The sequence below is a fragment of the Ostrinia furnacalis genome, unplaced genomic scaffold, assembly GCF_004193835.3.
Source record: "Ostrinia furnacalis isolate ACB-3 unplaced genomic scaffold, ASM419383v2 OfSCF2340, whole genome shotgun sequence".
Lineage (NCBI taxonomy): Eukaryota > Metazoa > Arthropoda > Insecta > Lepidoptera > Crambidae > Ostrinia > Ostrinia furnacalis.
Window position 1 is genome coordinate 351,409 of NW_021132579.1, and position 21,125 is coordinate 372,533.

Consider the following 21,125-nt stretch of genomic DNA (forward strand, 5'->3'; position numbering starts at 1 on the left):
GTATAGTCACGCTTACAAATGTACTTTAAATAAGTATAAACAAAACAATGTTTATGAAAGTAGTTTTATCGACAGGTCTCACCTTACCGTAGATAAAAGTGGAAAGCGTTAATAAAGAAAGTAAATAAAGTAATTTTATCTTACTTATTTTGTCACCTAACAAATTGATACCTAACTCTTAGCCTGAATTATTTGTTTACATACAACAATTAATTACAACAGCATGGCTTAAACATAAAGATCAACCAATTTAATAAAAAAGTAAAAGAATAAAATAATGTACTTAGGCGATTAACTTAAAAGTATTATATACAAAAAGCTTAAAGCTTATTCCTAATTATGCTTGAGAACAATAAATAATTAAATGTGCGATTTCAGCACGATTTGTGATATTTCAGGCAGTCATATTATCAATATTTTAACTTAACTTGTGGTGTTCTTTGTGGATAGTCAAAACACTTTGTGGATAGGTAAAAACAAATGCTAATTCAATAAGTACGTTCCATGATCACACATTTAAGATGAGATCGGTGTAATTATCAACGCCAATCTATTTAAAGGAAAATTATTAAACTTATATTGTATTTAAATGGGTCTGGAAAAGCTGTCACCCATACCTTCAGGCTTTCAGGGTAACTTTTTATGACCCGAAGTTGCGTAAGTATTTGCAAAACGAGGAAAATTTATTCCCAAAGTTATTTTACACGTAGTAGTACGTTTAATTTATCGCACTACGCAGTGTCTGGACTTTAATTTAGGACATTCCACAGTCCTTCAGACGACCTTTCAGTATATTTTTCCGGCGTTTTTTTGCTACAGGCCGTTTGGTATTATCGTAACTACGTTAACATAATAAGAAGACGAAATACTTTTTATATTACATAATTGGAAATTACGTAGGTAATTGGAAATTACTTTAATACGAGTATAACAACTTTTCAGGAGCATGCAGCTAAATGAAAGGTGAAAATTATGAGGGTAAATAATGTGATTCTGTAAACATATTCTACGATGAAGTTTTTTTAATTTACCCTTTAAGCCCAGAATTATTTTTTTTCGGGTCAAAAACGACCCACTGGGCATATATGGGCTAGAGTCTTATAATTATGATGATGATGATGATGATGATGATGATGATGATGATGATGATGATGATGATGATGATGATGATGATGATAATGATGATGATAGCTACCACTGTGTCCTAAAGGATCGCATTAGGACGCACTTTTTTACAAACTGACCATCGTGAACTTACACTGTCCACGATACACTAAAAGCAGGAAGACGTAGTCTTTTTAGAATACTTTCACACTAACTTAACTAACTGTCTGTGGGTCTCACTTCTGCGGTCTCCTAAATATCCTTTGGGCTCTTCGTCTCCTCGCGGTCCTGGTGGTAGGGGGTGTGATGGAAGGGTCCCTTAGGGCCCGCAGTTGCATGTGCAGTCTTTGCTTGCAGAACTCATAGAATTCTATCTCTCTAGTGAAGTTAGCGCGGACGATTTGTTTTACAGCCTCGGAGACGGGCGGCTTGAACGCGTTGCGGTTGATGCGGTTGAATGTGTTCAGCTCCTCTGTGGATGAGAATTGTGGTTTGGTTAGAAAATTAGTGACATGAAAGTACTAATTAAATAGTTCTTTTTTAATATTGACTGGTAGGGCCATTTTAACTGGTGGGGAAAAAAAGAAAGAGACATGTATAGGATCCTTTTATGAACATTTGACGATTTGTAAGTACTAATTTAATTAGTCTATACGTCTATACAGATAAAGATAATTTAGATTTTTGACAACTTTATCTACAACATTTGTGAATCGTGTAAAATGGGCTAAGTTTTGCACAGGAAGAGAAATAGGCTTTTTTTGCCCTTGCGGCTATCATTGCTAATTTGTGGTAAAATGTGTATCATTATAATACATAATATTATTGATGACGAAGTTAAGGAAAGACAAATACAGTAGAACGCCGATTATCCGAATTAATTGGGACCGGGGTCGATTCGGATAATCGAAAATTCGGATAATCGGACATAGACTGGTAATAAAGAAAAAGCATGTTAAAAACGAACTGTCACACATAGAATAAACTTTAATAACTGTGTTTACAGTTCTACAAGTCGCTCAGTTGAAATATATCTAGACTCCTGCGAGTTCCAACTTGTTACACCAATAGAAAACAAAAAATACTTGGGTTTTAATTTTTTATATTAAGCTTAGGACCGATTCGGATAATTGGCGATTCGGTTAATCGGCGTTCGGATAATCGGCGTCCTACTGTAACTATTTTCGATCGATAATTCCGCGAAAAGCTGATTGTGAACCGGCCATTTTCTTATGACAGTAGAACATTGGTAATAGTTTTGATAATAGGTAATTTCCCTCACACTTGGAAATGATAAAAGACACATCGTCGACTTCGAATCGTTGACGAAACCAGTATATTATAGGTCTAGTGCTTAACTCAGTCAGTGTCTGATGTATGGGAGCGGCACGGGAGGGGTGACACTGACATATTATGACTTACAAATCTGAAGCATACCTGAAGTCTCGCTGACGTTTGACGTCTCAAAAACACCGTCCCGTGCTGCTTCCATACCTCAGGCACTGACTGAGTTAAGCGCTAGACCTAAGCTATAATATTCGTTTCGTCAACGACTCGAATTCGACATTATGTAGTGTAGAACCCTATTATTTTTTTAGAGTATCGATTGATATCTTGTCCTTTACCATTTCCAAGTGTGAGGGAATTAGTCAGCCGTTTGTTGTAGTGGTTTAGAACGAACTACTATGCCGAGAGTTGCCGGGTTCGATTCCCGGCCGGGTAAAAGTTAAGCGCAAGACCTATACTAATAATTTTGGGCTTTATAATGGCAGTCCTTACCCCAATACAAGCGCAGTGCCCCTTGGAAGAACCGCGGGATGTATCTTTCCAACGCAAGCAGTGTTGAGTTCATGTCTTCTAGCACTCCCACCACCGCATACTGCTGCTCCACCACTCGCTTGGCGCGCTGGAGAGCTTCCACGCTGTTGAATGGCCTGTAACGAAACAAATGATGAACGGTAACAAATGTCGGCCGTTTGGTCTAGTGGTTCGAAACGGACAACTATTCCGAAGGTAGCGGGTTCGATTCCCGCACAGTACAAACATTTGTGTGCATGAACATATTTGTTTGTATTGGACTGGGTGTTTCCTATGTATTATAAGTATGTATTTACAAAAAAAAAGTATTTAAGTATGTTTATATCCGTTGTCTAGTACCCATAGTACAAGCTTTGCTTAGTTTGGGACTATAAGCGCAGTGTAAAATGTCCAAGGATATTTATTTATTTATTAAATGAAATCAGTCATGTAACAAAACAAATGATGAACGATAATAAATGAAATCAGCCCTCCTAGATAAAGTTGCAAACCTGATAGTTTAGTCATTCCAAAATACGCTTTCGTTCCGGCGCTTTTTTATGTGTTATGTACTTCGCTTCAAGTGTCCGTAAAATCAAGTGGCAGTGGGCGGGGCATATAGCTTGCAGAACTGATGGCTGCTGGGACAGAAAAGTTTTCGAATGGCGACCACGAGCCGGAAGACGTAGTGTGGGCAGGCCTCCCACTAGGTGGACCGACGATCTGGTGAGGGTCATGGGAGTAGTTTGGACGCGGGCGGCGCAGGACCGGTCTTTGTGGAAATCCTTGAGGGGCTTTTGTCTAGCAGTGGACGTCATTCGGCTGAAACGAAGGAACTTCGCTTCATGAAGCGATTTGGAAATAAAAATAACACGAATGTTACTGAAATGTTGTGTCAGTGAAATATTTCAAAATAATGATCAATCAAAGGACACTACAGTATCTAATTTGGCCCTAGGATTAACTAGAGGAGAATGCCAAATGGCATTCAGTAGCATTCAGTGTTTATGTAAGTCGTAAGTATATGAATGAACATAATTATAAGTTTTAATTAAAATAAATAAATCTATGACTGATACTGAGTTTTGAGCGTTGTTTTGTCTACCTTAATGTCCAAGTACAATCCGGATCGTGAAGTCATCTCAAGTAGGTAGGTAATTAAAAAAAGATCTTTTACAGGTACCTGTTTAAATTTATAAGTCCACTATTGCCTATCGCAGCAACCTATCTTAGATTAAGTTTAATAGGTTGTAAATATTTTTTTCTTTTAGTATTGTCTTGTTGGTTGTTGGTTGTCCTATTAAATAAATAAAAAAAACCTATCAGCTATGTCAATAAAATTGTGCCTTTAGGTAATTAGGTACCTAATTAAAAACTACTTAAAACCGTATTAAGTAGTTTTTAATTACCTACGTGTAACATAACATGCATATTATTATCAATTTGCATAGATATTTTTTGCTCTCTTGCACTCTCGGGCATGAAGGACAATGTGATAACTGCTAAGGTCAAATTAGTACTTTCTGGCATAAAACAGTAGGTAATACGCTTTCTTTTATTAATCGACGGTTTCTGATGCCATTGTCTTCTACTAATACTATTTCTACTGAAATTTTCTAAGAAAATTAGGCCTACTTACTTTTTAATCTGTACTTAGTTAGTCATAAGTAGTATTTTAAAAACATCATAAAAGTTAAATTTCAACATAGGTTTGACCTACTTTTAATCTTGTGGTTTAGTATTGGCTCGAATTTATCACTTGTAGGATAAGATTCCATGTCATGTGAATCTTTGCTTGTTTTAGTTTATCAGGTACTCGCGCAAAGTATCGTCAGTTTAATCATCTTATTGTAAATACCTATTATGAGACACAGTTTTCATTTCCGGGAAAAATATAACCTATTACTAAAAGGAAATATCATCATGAAAAGGGGATTTTTAACTTTTTTGCTGCTTTGTAACTAGACAGACTGATTGAGGATCTCTTAGTTCTTCGCCTTATGATTAATGTGGTGTTAAAGACTAATACCTTTATTCATAATAAGGCGAACAGCATAATAAACCTATTTTAACTATTGCACTGTTTAGTCACTTTCTATCAAATTATGATGACAGCGCCAAGTAGGAACGATAGGAACGGAGGAATAAGCTGTTTGCATTGTTATGAATAATGGTATAAATAAATAAATTACAGTGTTGACTGAGTTTTGCGGCGCTTCTTCTCAGCACTTGCAAAATGTTTGTCTCAAATTGGTAGGGCAAAAAAGGAACGAGATATGTAAAAGGTCCTTAACTAATTAGTTAAATTAATTCTGAAAAATGCTAAGGAAAGAACCTAGGTAATCTGGGGGCACGGCAGTGCCCCCACCAAGTCGAGCAAAAAAGCGGCACGGCCGTACCATCCTTTTCTCGAAGCAATTCAGGCCATTTTCGACTGCCTGTAACTTCGTTGTGGATAAAACTAGAAGGCTGAATTTTCATTAGCTATGCAGGCATTGTAAAGACACGGTATATTTAAAATTTCATTCAATTTGAACCAGTGGTTTAAGAATTATAACGGGTCAAAGTTACTTAATTTTGTCACTCACTGACTCACTGACTCACCGATCATCAAAACTCTAAGGCACTTCTAGCAGACCTAGAAGCTTCAAATTTGGAATATAAGTAGTGTTTGGTGTATGTGTTATAGTCAAACCTCGAAGCTCAGGCGCTCCTAGGTTTGACTAGTCAATCCTCAGGTCTGACTAGAAGTCTTAGTCAAAGCCCAAACATTTCGGCCTTTGACTAAAGAATGTTAGTCAAACCTAGGAGAGACTAATTTGGTCAGTCAAACGTCGAAACTGAATTTAATGAAATCGGGGTTTGACCAGTCAAACCTCAATTAAGACTTTAAACTAAACTACACTTCATTTTGATAATGAACTTATTACATAGACTTTACCGACCGGTTCTCTCTTTAGGTGAAGGTACGAGTACGAATAACTAAACTTGTTTACTGCGGTAGTTTATCAGTGTTTCTAAACCGATCTTGAAATTATTATTTTTAGGGTTCTGTGCCTTAAAGGATTAAGGGTAAAAACGGAACCCTATTACTATGACTTCACTGTTTGTCTGTCACCAGGCTGTATCTCATGCCTTTCCCAAAATATTTAGTTGTATAGTCACTTTAAAGATAAGATAAGATAAGATAAGATAATCATTTATTGTCTTTTCTGTGTAAGTACATTGGTTGTTAAAAATAATACATGCATGTCAAGGTATCAACAGAATTGTCCATTTCGGACGTACAATATTTGGTAGTATATATTATTACATTAATTGGATTTAATATCATTTACATGTCAATTTTACAGTTGTTTAATTGTCATTTAAATTATTAATTGATTTCGGACGTATAATATTATAGTAATCATAAATTATTACATTAATTGGATTTCATTTCATTTACATGTCAATTTTACAGTAGTTTACTTGTCATTCTTGTCATTAAAATATTCATTGAGGTCATAAAAACATTTGGCTAGTAGCCAGTCCTTGAGCGTTCTTTTAAATTTAGGGCCCTCTAAAGATTTTATAAAAACGGGTAGCTTATTAAACACTTTGATGCCCATTGCAAATACACTTTTACTAAGGATATAACTCTAGGAATTCACTATACACATGTCATACTTATGCTGAAGTCTTAAATTATGTTTCATCTCATTTTTTCTACGGAAATGCTCAGAATGATTCTTTACAAATAAACTTGTTTCTAGAATGTAAATACAAGTAAGAGTTAGAAATTTATGATAATTAAAAATATCTCTTAATGAGTCAAATCTATTTATTTTATAAATGGTCCGCAAACATTTCTTCTGAAGAATGAAAGTGGAGCTAATGTTAACGGAGTTGCCCCAAAATATTATGCCGTATGTCAGAATAGGATAGACATATCCGTAGTATGCAGTTTAAAAATCATCCCCATTCGCCATATAACAATAAAAGAGTCGTACGGAACCCTTCGTACGTGAATCCGATTCGAACTTGGTCGGTTTTATATAACTGCTGCCGGCCTCTGTAAGTGCCTTTTCACACGTTCCGGTTGCTGGCTATCCGGCGCCGGGTACCCGGTGGTGAAGTGTATGGGCATGGTACCACAGTGTTTTATTTTGGCTTAGAAGCGGACATCCCTGTTTTATTAATTCAATCGTTAGATATTACTATTATGTATACAATTGATGAAGGAACTAGTAGTTGTATTTGTTTAGTTTCGAAGAAATATTCGATTTTGTGATTTTATAAAAAAAACTGTTTTAGAAGCATATTTTCTAAAAAAATTACATTAAGTCAGAATTTTGTAAATAAATTTACCTATCACTATAACGTCTACCTTTATGTAAAAATAAATGGTTATTGCTGCAGTAATTTAGGAATTATTTAATAATTTATGATTTTCAGAAAACATTTTTTTCTCTGTTGTCCTAGAAAAATGGCAGCTAGACTTACTTTATATTGATGCATGATATAATTATCTATAATACCTGAAAATATTACTTGCCTATCCCGTGGAAGTTCGAAAGTGCCTTTTCACACGTTCCGGTTGCTGGCTATCCGGCGCCGGGTACCCGGTGGTGAAGTGTATGGGCATGGTACGGAGCTTTCACATGTTCCGGCGTAAATTAATCCGGCAGGCGGTCGCCGGGTGCGCGCCGGATCCACCACTGTACGTCCGGTCGCCGGGCACCGGTTAGCCGGCGGCCGAACTGACAGTGGTGTATGGAACACGCAACTAGCTTTCACACGCGCCGGCCGGTCAGTCGTCCAGGTACAGTCTGCGAGAGTTGCAGTTTCTCATTTTTGTATCCTGACATTGCAAAGAGTTCTTCAAACGGTTATGTAATTCATCAAAAGTAGTTTACTTGAAAAACCTGTCTTCATGTGCTCGTAGATCTGGGAATAATGCACCTAATGCTTCTCTTTTCGCACCTAATGCTTCTCTTTTCATATTAATTGCATGAACCCAATAATTTCTTGATATTTCTTTCCGGCGCAGATATTTTCGTCTTCGATATTTTTTTTTTTATTCATAACAAGGCAGGTATTTGATCAAAATCGCACCTGATGTTAAGTGGGATGCAGTCTAGGATATAAAAGCCACATTGCAATTATTTGTTCACGGTCCATCTTTGAAAGTATGAAATGAACGAGACTGTACTCTTGTCGGCTCTCTAGTCGATCAACCGGAGCGTGTGAAAGCTCATTTGACGCCGGGTAGCCGGCGCAGGTTATCCGGCAACCGGAACGTGTGAAAAGGCACTAACGCTGCGTCTACTTTTGACCGAGTCTGCCAGTCGTTTCTAGGATTGACTAGGCAAAGCCCGAAACAGATTATTTTAGTTTCGACGTTTGACTGAACAGTTTAGGCACTTCTAGGTTTGACTTAGTCAAAGGCCGAAATAAGAATTCACTTCGAGGTTGGCCCGAAGTCTTTGGTCAAACCTAGGATAGACCAGTCATTCCGCGAAGAGACTGCATATCGACCTTTGACTATGACATATGAATCAAGGAAAAACTTAAATATTTGGGGGCACGGTAGTGCAACCGCCAAGTCGAGTAAAATTTTTCAATTTCGGTCCAGTTTTCTAGATACATAACTGCTGTCTACAAAATACAAAAAGAAATGAGATCCCATCAAAAACAATACTTGTCAAAAAAACCAAGTCTCGCAACTCAGTTGTTCTACGGTAAAAAGTTGTGAGATCCATGTAATACCAAGTCCAGGCCAGGAAATCTTTAACGTTTTACATAAATATATTGACTTGGCCATCGCATGAAAACACGTGTAAATTAAATTATTTAGTGCGATGGCCAAGTCAATATATTTATGTAAAACGTTAAAGATTTCCTGGCCTGGACTTGGTATTACATGGATCTCACAACTTTTTACCGTAGAACAACTGAGTTGCGAGACTTGGTTTTTTTGACAAGTATTGTTTTTGATGGGTTACCTAGTCTAAAGAAATAAAGATATTTTTTATTATTTTTACTTCATTTGACAGATTAATAAATATATTGCTTTAAAGTTTCATAGTCACTAACAGAATAATTTTATTGACGGGATTGCTACCATGTACCTTAATTATGAAAGTGCAACAGTGCCGAAATATGGGAGGCTCATAAATAAGGAATTGCTATCCCGTCAATAATAATTAGATTGATAAAGTAATACTCACGTGCACTGAGGCTCGTGTCCACAGAAGAACAGCGTCTGGCGTCGGTGGTCCCCGATTCCCTCGTGCGTCTCGCCCTCAATGTACCGGCACTCGCGGTCACCACTCAGCACACAGGTCTCGAAGTCCTGATAGGGAGAAGATAATTTCATTTTATTACATGTTTTAAATAATGAATCAAGTCTCCAGACTAAACATTTTAACGATCAAAGTAAGTATTATGTAAGTATATAGATTTTAATTTTCTAATGCAATTTAATTAAAACGTGAAGCCAAAACTACTAAACCTGCTTCAAATCCTTGTAGCTGTAGCACCTTCATAAAATATTATGTGACCTTACTTTCTTTTGTGGACCCTCTGTGGATTACGAAGTACCAAGATTCAGTGCTGTGGTTGGCACTATAAACTACTGTTATCTTCAAATGGTCAGTGAATGGACTCAAACTGTTTACCACAAAACGTCGTTTAATGTCAAAGACCTCCATCCATTGTTGTTACTTATTTATTAACCATAATCGGTCCAATTATCCCATTTGCATGTTAACTTGCATTAGATGCAAATGATGTGGAAACTCATTTGTTAGTGCCAGTTAAGAAAACTCATTCGCGCAGAAAACTTTTTATCACAATGAAATGAAAGTACAAAGTTACAATATTAATATCCCCTTTGTCTCCTGTACCTACTTGCGAATCTATTGTCTCCTTTATGTAATTTGAATAAGATCTCCGCCTGAGATTGGACGACGCCATTCTTGTCTCAAAGAAGGCTATAAAACTTTCAAGTGTTTGCCTTTGCCCTTAACTTTAATAGAATATTCCCTCGGAATAGCCCATTCGAGTCCAGATTGTTCCGTAGATAAGTTTAAGTGCTTTAAACAGCAATATCTTCATCAAACAACGTTAAAATGAAACATGTAAATAGTCTATTTCGCTTTACTGCTTACTTAATTGCTTTTAACCCATTCTAGTTTTTTAGAAAAACAAATGATTTCCTCTAAAATATTTTGGATTCAGGTTCACTTACTCGTTGAATCGACTATTATAGGCGGGTAAATTAATAACAAGAGGGTGCAATAGGAGGCGTGGAGGTCTCCGCACAACATGTCGTGTACCTACAGTCCTACACGATACAGGTATAAAGTTCATTATAAAAATGTTCGGAAGATGGCGCATCGAGCTAAACATTGCAGCATCTTATGCAAGTTGTAATAGATGCTATTTTATTACAAGCTGTAGTCTGGTGCGCTGCCGACTCTACCATGCGCCTGAGCACGGCAATACAAGTAAAAATATTGCGGTGATTGCGGTTTCGCAGCACAGAACCACAAAGCTCATGTCTGTTACGATGGGAGTGTCTAGACACAAAAGATATCGAACGAAACACAGCAAGCAGATTACGGAGTATTTCCAAACTCTAATTAAAACGTCACCTTTTTTGTTGCCATAAAACTAATTTATTTTTTGTCCGCTAACTAGACAAGTAACATTGTCAGGCACACACGTGGTCGTAGGCAAACATTGTTTAACAATAGGCGAATAATTAACTTGGAAAATCCGCACAGGCGTTGTGCAATAAGCGATACCATTAATTTTCATAATAAGTCGGTGTGAGCTGCCAGCCTGGCCCGCGGGCCACGGGAACAATAATATGTGTATCGGCGTAGGCAACAATTCTCAGGCAGAAATACCGTTAAGCAATTTGTAAATCGGATCCTTTAATTTATTGGCACATTTCTAATAACAAACTGTTTGAGTAGTTTCTTTGCGGAAGACATATTTTATTGTAGAAACAATTTGTTTTGATTAATCCATCCGCGATTAAGTAAATGGATACTGGTGTAGCAAAAAAACTCATCAAAGCACATAGTCTTAATGATTCAGTTTTATTGTTTAATTATGTTCAAGATGTAATGGTGTCGCCTGTAGAGGCGGTTTAATAATGTACCTAAAAAACAAAAACGGAACTTAGTACAATCGAATCGATACCTATCTACATAAACTTACAAGTGCTTTAAAATGTATCAAAGATGCTCCACTTTACTGACTCCTACCATATAATGAGCTTGACAGCACTGCTCCCAATATTAAATTTTATTGGGCTTGTAGGTAGATCTTGTCGATCTAATCGTGATCATTGATTTTTTCCGCGGCGTGTCAGGCGCATCGTGCGCTCGTGACCACTGCGTTTGAACTCGACTGTCCCTCTAACGGGACACAATTCAAATTGAAAATAAACTTAATCCGGGATATTAAAGAACCATTCGTCACTGATCAGCAAAAGAGAGTCTAGCTACTGTCGTTTAACGAGGTCGATCTTATTTTGGTTTTGTAAAAAGTTCTGGTAAAAAGTGGAAGAAAGTATCAGATGAAAGAGTTATTATTAAATTATTGCGTCTATTATAGCACGTTCGCGGGTTTTTTAAGTTCAGGATCAACTCGCAGTTAACGGGTCGAGCACGTGACCGATTGTGCATCGATTGATCCGCAAATCGACGTAGGGCGATCAACAAGCGATATGGCGAACACGATCGCCGATCGCGGCGTGACGAGCTCGTCTGCCTAGGGGCGGTAGGAAAAAACTAATCACATTTTTTCTCACCATCAATTCCAGCTAAGATGAAAGCAGCAAAGCAAAATAGCTCTAACGAGAGCATGAATACACAAAAGCCCGCGTGGTTAATTATTCGCAAATTGACATATTAATGTTTTTCTAGTTTATTTTTTAACACGTTGCGTTATCTGGAGTGTAGAGGTCCATAATTAGAAATTCATTTGCGCTGAGCTATCTGCTGTCGTCAGTTTAGATTGCAATCTACCTATTAAGTAGGCAGATTAATTTAATCAGTATGAAAAAGATCTCTAATTAGAAACCATGGTGAAGAAAATTACCTTTTTTAACCAAGCCGGGTCAGGCAACGGTAAATCGGGGAACGCTCTTTTTCTCTCCACATAGTACCAGGGGGCCCTGACGTAGTAGTACCACGATATTACTCGCTCCACGGGGTCCCGGACAACGTTCACGTAGATTGGAGATGGATAGCCGAACCTGGAAATATCAAAATGCTCGATTCAGGTACAGGTAGAAAAATATAATTATGCTAAGCATTATTTGCGTTAATTTTACAACCAGTGATAATGAAATAATAATGAAATCAACGCTAACTCATCTCTCTACGAATCCCTGCTAAGCGTGCGAGCGTTTTACTAATCTACAGGGGGCCTTATTAATTTAATACGGCAAAATCAGCTTCTGTATTTGATCAACGCAATAAACTACCTTCAGTCCTAGATGAGTTCACGCATCATTCCATTGTTGTAGGAACTGCACTTGCACCAAGTTGTGTATTTGTTTGTGGTTAATCAGAAGCAAATTAAATCTAAAGAGTTAGGTAGAGCCTCCTGAATCTAAACTAATCTCTTCAGTTGCACTCTTAGCAGGAAACTAGGGTTCGACTTCAATGTACTGGTTGGCTCTATTTTCAACAACACTTGCTAATATATTCTATAGAGATTAAAGAGTTAGGTCCAGTTGATTATAAATTGGTATCATGATGTATAAGAACAACGGCACAGCCTAGAATGCAGAATACGTTCTTTTTATGACCAAATGCAGACAATAAGCATTCTTTTGAGATCATTAAAACCACAGACAGCATTAAAATCATAAATTCTTTATCAGATCAGTTACTAGAACACCAAAGGAATAAAAAGAGGAATGCAATAATTTTAACGCCGGAACACTCGCGTGACGCGCCCACAGCGATGGCGTTTTACGACTCCGAGCATATCACGAGAGATGTTCGCAATGATAGCAAATAGCTGTAATTTTGATAAAAAAAACTGCAATCTTTTGATGCTCAATGAATCGGGCTGGTCGGTACTTTCACTTGCCCATTGTAGTCAGCACGAGACAGCCAAATTAAGATCCACTTTCTTCGTGTAACACAAACAGGTAATTTCGTTACACATGTCGGTAATCCGCTATTGTCTAATTACATGTAACAAGAAGCATCTCTAATCACCCGTAGCAATTAATGTGCTTTTGATATATTCATCGCGTGGGTTATTACCGGTAACATTTGAGCTGCATGATTGATGCTCGGACCCAATCTCTGGTGTGGATCTTATCACCCATCTCGACAGATTTGCCATTTATTATGTGTGTTCAATACCGCTATCTATTTTGCTTTATGTACGAATAAAAACACATTCTAATTAGATTCCGTTGTAAAATCGATATCGGTTTGACTCCAGGGTTAAATTGGAAAACAAGCTTTCTAACATAAATGCTTTGATTGAATGGTAATTTGCTGATAATTTAGGCATTTAACATGACACCTAACTGTGATTAATGTAGGAAGTAATTACCTTAAGTAAAGAAAACTTAGCTTCTGATCGGAGTTAGTTTAAGTAAATAGTAGAACAATATTAACACATTTTTTTTTGGGGGGCGACAATCAGATGGTCTGTGCATTGGTAGAGGTAAATATCCAGCAGTGTCTGATTTGTCTAACAAAGGATCATATTATGGCGGGTTTTAGAATCGCGCTGACCGCTCGCTGATCGTCGGCGCTGACAGATCAATACAGTATGTATGTAATTGAAGGGAACGTTCCTGAGTGACGCTGATCGCTCGGCGCCAACGCTTCATACATTTCGGCTGTCAGCGCTGACGGTCAGCGTGCGTCAGCGTGACTCTAAAACCAGCCTAAAGGCTGCATTGCTTAGTCAGCTGTCTAACTATGAAGCTGTCACATCAACGAATCTACAGTACAGGGTCAGTGTCTATGCACGCTGTCCTCCAACATTTACGATAATTTATTCACCAATGAATATTGAATCGAAACCACCAGTGGAGTCAAAGTTATAGGCATAAGGCAAAATCCCACGACGAATATTAAGATCTATGTAGAGTTTATATCGCAATAAATGGTCTTTTTCTTAGGTGTAGAATTACAATACAGGCGCATGCGTGGCTTATGCTCATTTTCACCATCAATCCCTAATTTTTAAGTGACCCCTATGAAAACAAAATTCCTGTTATGTATTACCATAGGAATGGCTTAAAAATAGGGATTGATGGTGAAAACGGGCATTAATCTCACGAATGATATTATTTAGAATAGTGACAATACCTAGTGAAGTTAGTGTAGCAGACGTGCTTGATGTAGGAGGCGGGCGGCGCGTGCGCAGCCACCAGCCCCGCCAGCACCTGCTGGTCGGCCGGCGCCAGGCGGATGGTCTCCACGCGCTGCACGGCGTCCCGGTGGAACCCTGGAAAGGTAAAGATTATACGTAACGAGGTAAATATTCCTCGAAACGCATCCATTTTGAGGTGACTTCATGAAATACTTACTTACTATTACCGAAACAATAAATCTGAGAGATGTTGAATGAATTGGAAGCCTTTTTTATTTTGTATAAAAACTTCACATCTAATTACAAAAGTAGGTAGTGTCAAAAAAGTGAACAGAAAAAAACAAGTGACAATCGAAAAAACAAATTCATTAAAAAGTAGTTTCTCGCAGGCCAGGTGAGCGGCCAAGGAGTTAGGTCGTAGGTATGCGACCTTTTACACCTTTTTACTTTTTATAAAAAAAAATTACTAGGCCATCATCAGACATACGTACGAGTACAACCAGTAGGTACAGCCAGTAGGTACAGCCGATCTTAGGTATTTAAGCATATGAGCAAATATTCCTAGTTGAATTATTACCAGGATTTCGAGTTCTGGAATCAGAATCGTGCTTTCATCTACAAACAATTTTTGCCGCTCTCCCATCACATTTCAAGTTTTCATTGCTGTTTACTCTACCGTCTACCTTCCTTCATTCATACAAAAGCGACGTACCAAACTGGTTCCTAATAGCCAGCCGCCTCAGCAGTTCCATGAAGGTCTGGCTGCCGACCTTGGGCACACGGTTGAAGAACAGCAGCTCCATGCCAGCCCGAGCGGTATTGTTGAGCTCCCACGGCTCCGGTACTAGCAGCTCGTCCAGGTACTCCTGGTCAATCTCCTGCTGCGACTCCTCGGGCTCGGCCTCCAGGGTACGCTGCGGTTTGCTGCGCTCCTGGAGAAGAAACGTTTAGCTTTAGGAAGTATTCGAAAACGAGGGCGTAGTTTTAAATAAGTACCTACATAATATTCTCTTTTTCTCATTCATAAAATGCGCTAATATTAGGTACACGATTGTATGTTACCTACCTACCTACAGAACATATAGACGGATTTAGTCATTTCCACCTAATTTTGCCCATAACTTTAACGATAACCGGTGTTTTTTTGTATAGAGTTTGACAGATTTTTGACGTTTGTCAAAGTTAAAGTAAGATGGTGTATCTCAGCATAAAAGTATCTATACTAATTTATGGTTAAACAAACTTACCTTAAGTGAAGTTTGACCGTAATTATACGAGTCGCTGCATCCGAAGAGATTTTCATATTTACCAGGTAGTCCACTTCTCATTGTACTAGGCATCGAACATTTTAGAGCATACAATACAAAAAAGTACTTGATATCCGGCGGTAGTGGGGCACGCTTACGTCACACTCCTCCAACCGTCGAGTCGTCATTCATTTCAGAGTATGATTTCGCTAAAGTTAAGTAAGGGTAAGTTAAGTGTAAACTTAGGGGTAGGGCGGGAATGAAAATCTCTTCGGATGCAGCGACTCGTATAATTACGGTCAAACTTCACTTAAGGTAAGTTTGTTTAACCATAAATTATCAATAGCAATTATGATAGCAATGGACGCACTCACCTTACGACACCGTTTTTCGGACGGGGCGACATAGGTCGCGAAGGGCAGTTGCAGAGCAGCTGAACCACGGCGGGGTCCCACCTGGGCGCACGGGAAGACGACGGGGCGGCGGGGCCAGTGGTCACGGCAGGCGCGCCGTGCGGAGGCACGCAGCGAGTTTTTGTTCTTGTGAACTGTATGTCGGTAGTAATCGCATCACTACTCTAAGAAACTCGTATTTGACCTCAATCGCATCGAGGTTCTTTATTAAGATTTTGGTATTTCGGTAGTAATCGCATCACTACTCTAAGAGATTCGTATTTGACCTCAATCGCATCGAGGTTCTTTATTACGATTTTGGTATTTCGGTAGTAATCGCATCACTACTCTTAGGAAATACATAGATTACCTTAATAGCATTAAGGTAAGATTCCATGAACACGGTATGAACTTCATCACAGCACAACTCACATCACAGCACAACTCAGTGTTAAATTAGGATCCAATATATTACGTACCTATGTACGAGCACAGATTGAACATAGTCGAAAACATTTTGCCATTCCTTTTACAGTTGGGTAAAAACAAAATAATTGTTTTAAATATTCCCCAAACTCATCTGCCTCTCGGTCGGTACACTCTTGCCAGAGTGGTCGTTGTCATCATTGTGATTCACGATGAGTGATGTTTTTTGCAATACGGCGCGATTCCTCGCAGACTGCAGCTTGGCAGGCACTTTCGTTGGCGGAGCACTTACTTGCGGCCTTGATCCGGTCTCCTGATTCCCCAACAGGTAGCCATTATTATCCTCCAAATGTCGCGTCGCTCTAGACGACGTAATAACTGTGTATTTTATCGAAATGTTTACTTTTATGGTCTTTTCACATTTAAACACACACGAAGCACACACTTATTCCAATTTAATTTAATTTAATTTTTGCGGCACGAACGAGAAATTTCGATGTTACGATGCCCGCACTATCGAAGCGAATGACGACTCGACGGTTGGAGGAGTGTGACGTAAGCGTGCCCCACTACCGCCGGATATCAAGTACTTTTTTGTATTGTATGCTCTAAAATGTTCGATGCCTAGTACAATGAGAAGTGGACTACCTGGTAAATATGAAAATCTCGAGGATGCAGCGACGAAGTATAATACATATTATAAAGCAACTACCGGTCCGATTTGAAAAATTCTTTCAGTGTTAGATAGCCCATTTATCGAGGAAGGCTATAGACTATATACCATCACGCTACGAGTAATAGGTGCAAAGCAAAAATGAAAAATGTTGCGAAAACGGGTTTTCACGCGTCGCGGGCACAGCTAGTCTTAAATAAAACAGCAATAGATAAATTAGCTACCAAAAGACTTTCCCCCTTATTACAAAAATTTGAAATTTTTAGATTAAATTATTATGAGAGTAACTTAAAGCATCAATTTTTCGAAATGCTGTCCATTGGAAAAACGAATTGTGGTAAAATCGGTAGCACAACAGAAATAGTTAGCATAATTAATAGAAATCTTAAGAGAATTTTCGCCTATAAATTGCACTTCATCACTTTGCCATTGTTCAAATAAAGCGTTCCAGAAGTTTATGACGCGTTCATATTTACATACAATGAGCGCAGATGTTTGATAACACTTTTTCCCTATAAACCTTTTCTTCACATGTCCTGTGTTAAATTAATTACTAGTATTACAGTACCTCTCTTTGTGTTGCATGCATGCAATAAGACAACAATAGCTCTTAATAGCTGATCAAAGTCAAGTATTTAGGGTTCAATTTCTTGTTAACTACCTACCTAGTGCTTACCTGTTTTATGATGTATAAAGGGGGGCTAGATAACTGCAATACTTAAATTTTCGAAATCAATAAAATTTACAATGCAGGCAGGTGTCTAAGTACTCGTAGCTACGCTGTAAAATAGTAACATATTATGTTCATATTAGATAGAACTCCCATGAAAAAGTTACCAATGCATAGGTACAAGAAAGTAAAAAAGGAGTACTAAATAATACCCGAGAACATTCTACGATGTTCTTTATAATAAATTTCCCTCAATTTAGAAATAATATTTAACCATAGTCTAATCACCATGAAACATCATAGCATTTTTTTGTCTTTTATTAATTATCTAGTTTATTACGAAGTACATCATCGGCCGATTTCATGACAGTAATAATCTAATGTATAGCACAGAAATTACAAACGTGTGTGTTCTAAGATACTAGCTGCTTTGCATAATAATTGTATACCTACAATCTGAAATAATACTTTAACCATAGAGGTTCATCATAGAACATCGATGCAATTTATTTGTTTCAATTAAGTTCCGAGGCAAGATAATAGCAAGCAATCGTTTAACATAGGATCATTAGAAAACTCGATGTAGCCGAAAGCAATTACTTATAAAAATAAAAAATACATAAGAAAGACTAAAGAACTATGTGTTTGTTTGAAAAGTTTACGAAATATCAACGTACTCGTACCATGGTTTATAGGTAATTAAAAAGTTCAACCATAAATCTAAAAATATTATCATAATGCACCTACTTTATCATGGGTGTGTAATGTATGATATAACTACATATCATATAATATTTAGAGGATATAACATCAAATTATATAAAATCGTTTAATATAATAATTATTTACTATAATAAACGAATAATATAATTTTAAAACGAATAATTTTAAGACAAATAACTATTAACTGATATAAAATGGTTTGATATAATGAATATTTTCTATAAAACTTACAATGATACTATTTAAAACAAATAACATTCAAATCATATAAAAATAAAATGTCGAACAATCAAATGAGATAAAATTCTTTTCCTATAAAACTTAAATCATATAACAATAATAATTTTATATAAAGTTCATTTGTTATAATAAGCATTGCATGCAGCAAGCAAGCAAGCAAGCGAGCAAGCAAGCAAGCTAGCATGCAGGCAAGCAAGCAGGCAAGCAAGCTAGCAAGCAGGCAAGCAAGCAGGCAAGCAAGCAAGCAAGCAAGCAGGCAAGCAAGCAAGCAAGCAAGCAAGCAGGCATGCAGGCATGCAGCATGCAAATTTGACTAAAAACTTGAGACTTCTGTCACGGCTCCGGCACTGCGGGGCTCTGGCGGTCCCTCGCGTGCTAATCGTCGCAGATGGCTTTCGCTCGACACCGCGTCTTCGGCTTGCTGGCCGGCTTCGCCGGCCAGCCTCAGCCGCGGCGCCTCGCTTCCAGCCACCTGCTCCTCAGCCCGCGGGCCGCCTCGCCCCTCCGTGCCTACGCGCTTCTAAATTACACTCTAGGGGTAGGGCAGACAAGACTACGTGGAGTCGGTTTTACGGCGATTCGTTTTTGTCACTAAAGTCATTTAGAAGTCAAGCTAAAAAAGAACATAGGTACTTAAAGTTATATCTATCAGAAATTATATCAATTAAAGAGTATAACAAATAATATTTATTACAAGTAATGGTTATGTGAAATAATATTTATATTAAACAAAATTACATCAAATGAGTCTTAGATTAAGTAAGGTTTATATCAAATGTCTTTATGCGTTGTGATTGGTATCTGAAATGATATTATTAGAAATGATTTATTATATGAAGTAAACATTATATGTTAAAAAAATATATCAAGTGTTATTATAACATACGTTTATTATACAATATGAACGTTATTGAAATGAATTTATATCATATAAACTTATATAAACTGTCACGCACCCCTTTATCATACTAAATGAGCCATTAAAAGGTATATCTATAAATCTTCTATGATAAACCCGTAAATCAAAAGAGCTTGTGTATTGTAATATGCTCATTTGCATGCTAGTTAAATATTGTAATTACTGTCACTGAGTATGTACTAATTATTTTGTAATCTCGGTCTAAACAAACGTAAACGAGAAGATTACTTAATTAACGGCTATTCATTAACTATGTCTCGCGTAATTAACAACATATTCTAATATTATCTTATTCTAATTTAAAAACATAATATCTATGTAAGTAGGTAGATTGTAGGGTAGGTCTACTACCTAGTTGGTTTCCATTTCTATTTAGGTAAATGGATATAGTATAACTGATTAACATTCCTAACAGCTATTTTAAGTGAAATATTAAGTTATAAAATATGAATAGATACCTTGATAGAAATGCTTTAGGTTTTGAAACTTAAGCCTTATTTTGTTGATCTTTTTCCAATGGGATTGTGATACTGCAACATTATTTTATGAGCTTTTCCCAAACTTACTGCGCCAGTGTGCCTTCGTATCGCCTCCAAAGCTTCTTTGTACTCCTGCGCGGAAGCGAATGCGGCGTGCTCCGTGCGCTCTGTGGCGGCCCCTGAGGACAAAGGAGAATAATAATCAATAAATTAATGAACATAGGGAAATACTATCGCATACTGGTGCATCTTCAAAATTAAAGTTAAAATAATTAAGAACATGCATTAGCCTAAGCGTGGGCAAATTCAGGATAACCTAACTGCGTAGACACAATAGAAATCAATTGTTACGCAGTCTTATATGACCTCTTGGGGTTTGATTGGCTAATAAACTTTTATTGTTCACTCCTTAAGCTAATATGCTGATCAGTTATAAAAAATTGTAACTTTCATAATTAAACATAAGTTTCACCATCAAACTTAAAAGTTTGAAATATGAATAACTTGAGAAAATAATTAATAATGGATTTTCAGTTTTCAGTAAAACTTAAAGATGATTAAGATACGGTTGTCAACTTCAAAAGATCACGAAGTTGGTGGCTACTAAAAATTAGGGGTTGACAAAGTTCAAAAAGTTTGTTAACCTTAATTTTTTATTAAAAAGTACAAAACCTCTTTCAAATGGGTATTTTCATTAGGAGATGGCTTTTTTAATCAAAATGTAACGCTCCAAAGAGCATGCCAAGTTACTTTCTGCGGTTATTTTTTGCCGCATTCGTGTATATTTGGCATTGAAAAAATCTCAATTCTCGACAATTAGGTATTGTCGTGGCACTCAGTCGTGGCCGGCTGGCTGATGACTCTAGCCTAGAACTAATCGGTCAAACTAAATTACAAGTATCAAATTAAATCTATAAATTCCAAGCCTCAAGCTATTTTTGTAGTTTTTACAACATCATCCTAATGACTAAACACACATTCTTCTCCATTATTACTAATGACTAGGTAGGATCCTGAAATTAAGTGTAATGAATCACTGATACCTAGCAATCGTTGGTATTGCAAAGCATTTGGATATGGGCAAGTTGGTTTTTTCATAACCACAC

General features: G+C 37.3%; 1 protein-coding gene across 1 annotated transcript; it reads right to left on the bottom strand.

The window, feature by feature from the left end:
- Window positions 1–1,101: 1,101 nt before the first annotated feature.
- Window positions 1,102–20,205, bottom strand: LOC114355093 (heparan sulfate 2-O-sulfotransferase pipe; the record flags this gene model as incomplete). The annotated part of the gene is made up of 7 exons (XM_028307755.1): window positions 1,102–1,576; window positions 2,884–3,038; window positions 9,114–9,238; window positions 12,001–12,157; window positions 14,247–14,385; window positions 14,963–15,182; window positions 20,107–20,205. Coding segments are annotated over 7 exons (1,131 nt in total), but the record flags the coding sequence as incomplete, so codon positions are not given.
- Window positions 20,206–21,125: the final 920 nt, after the last annotated feature.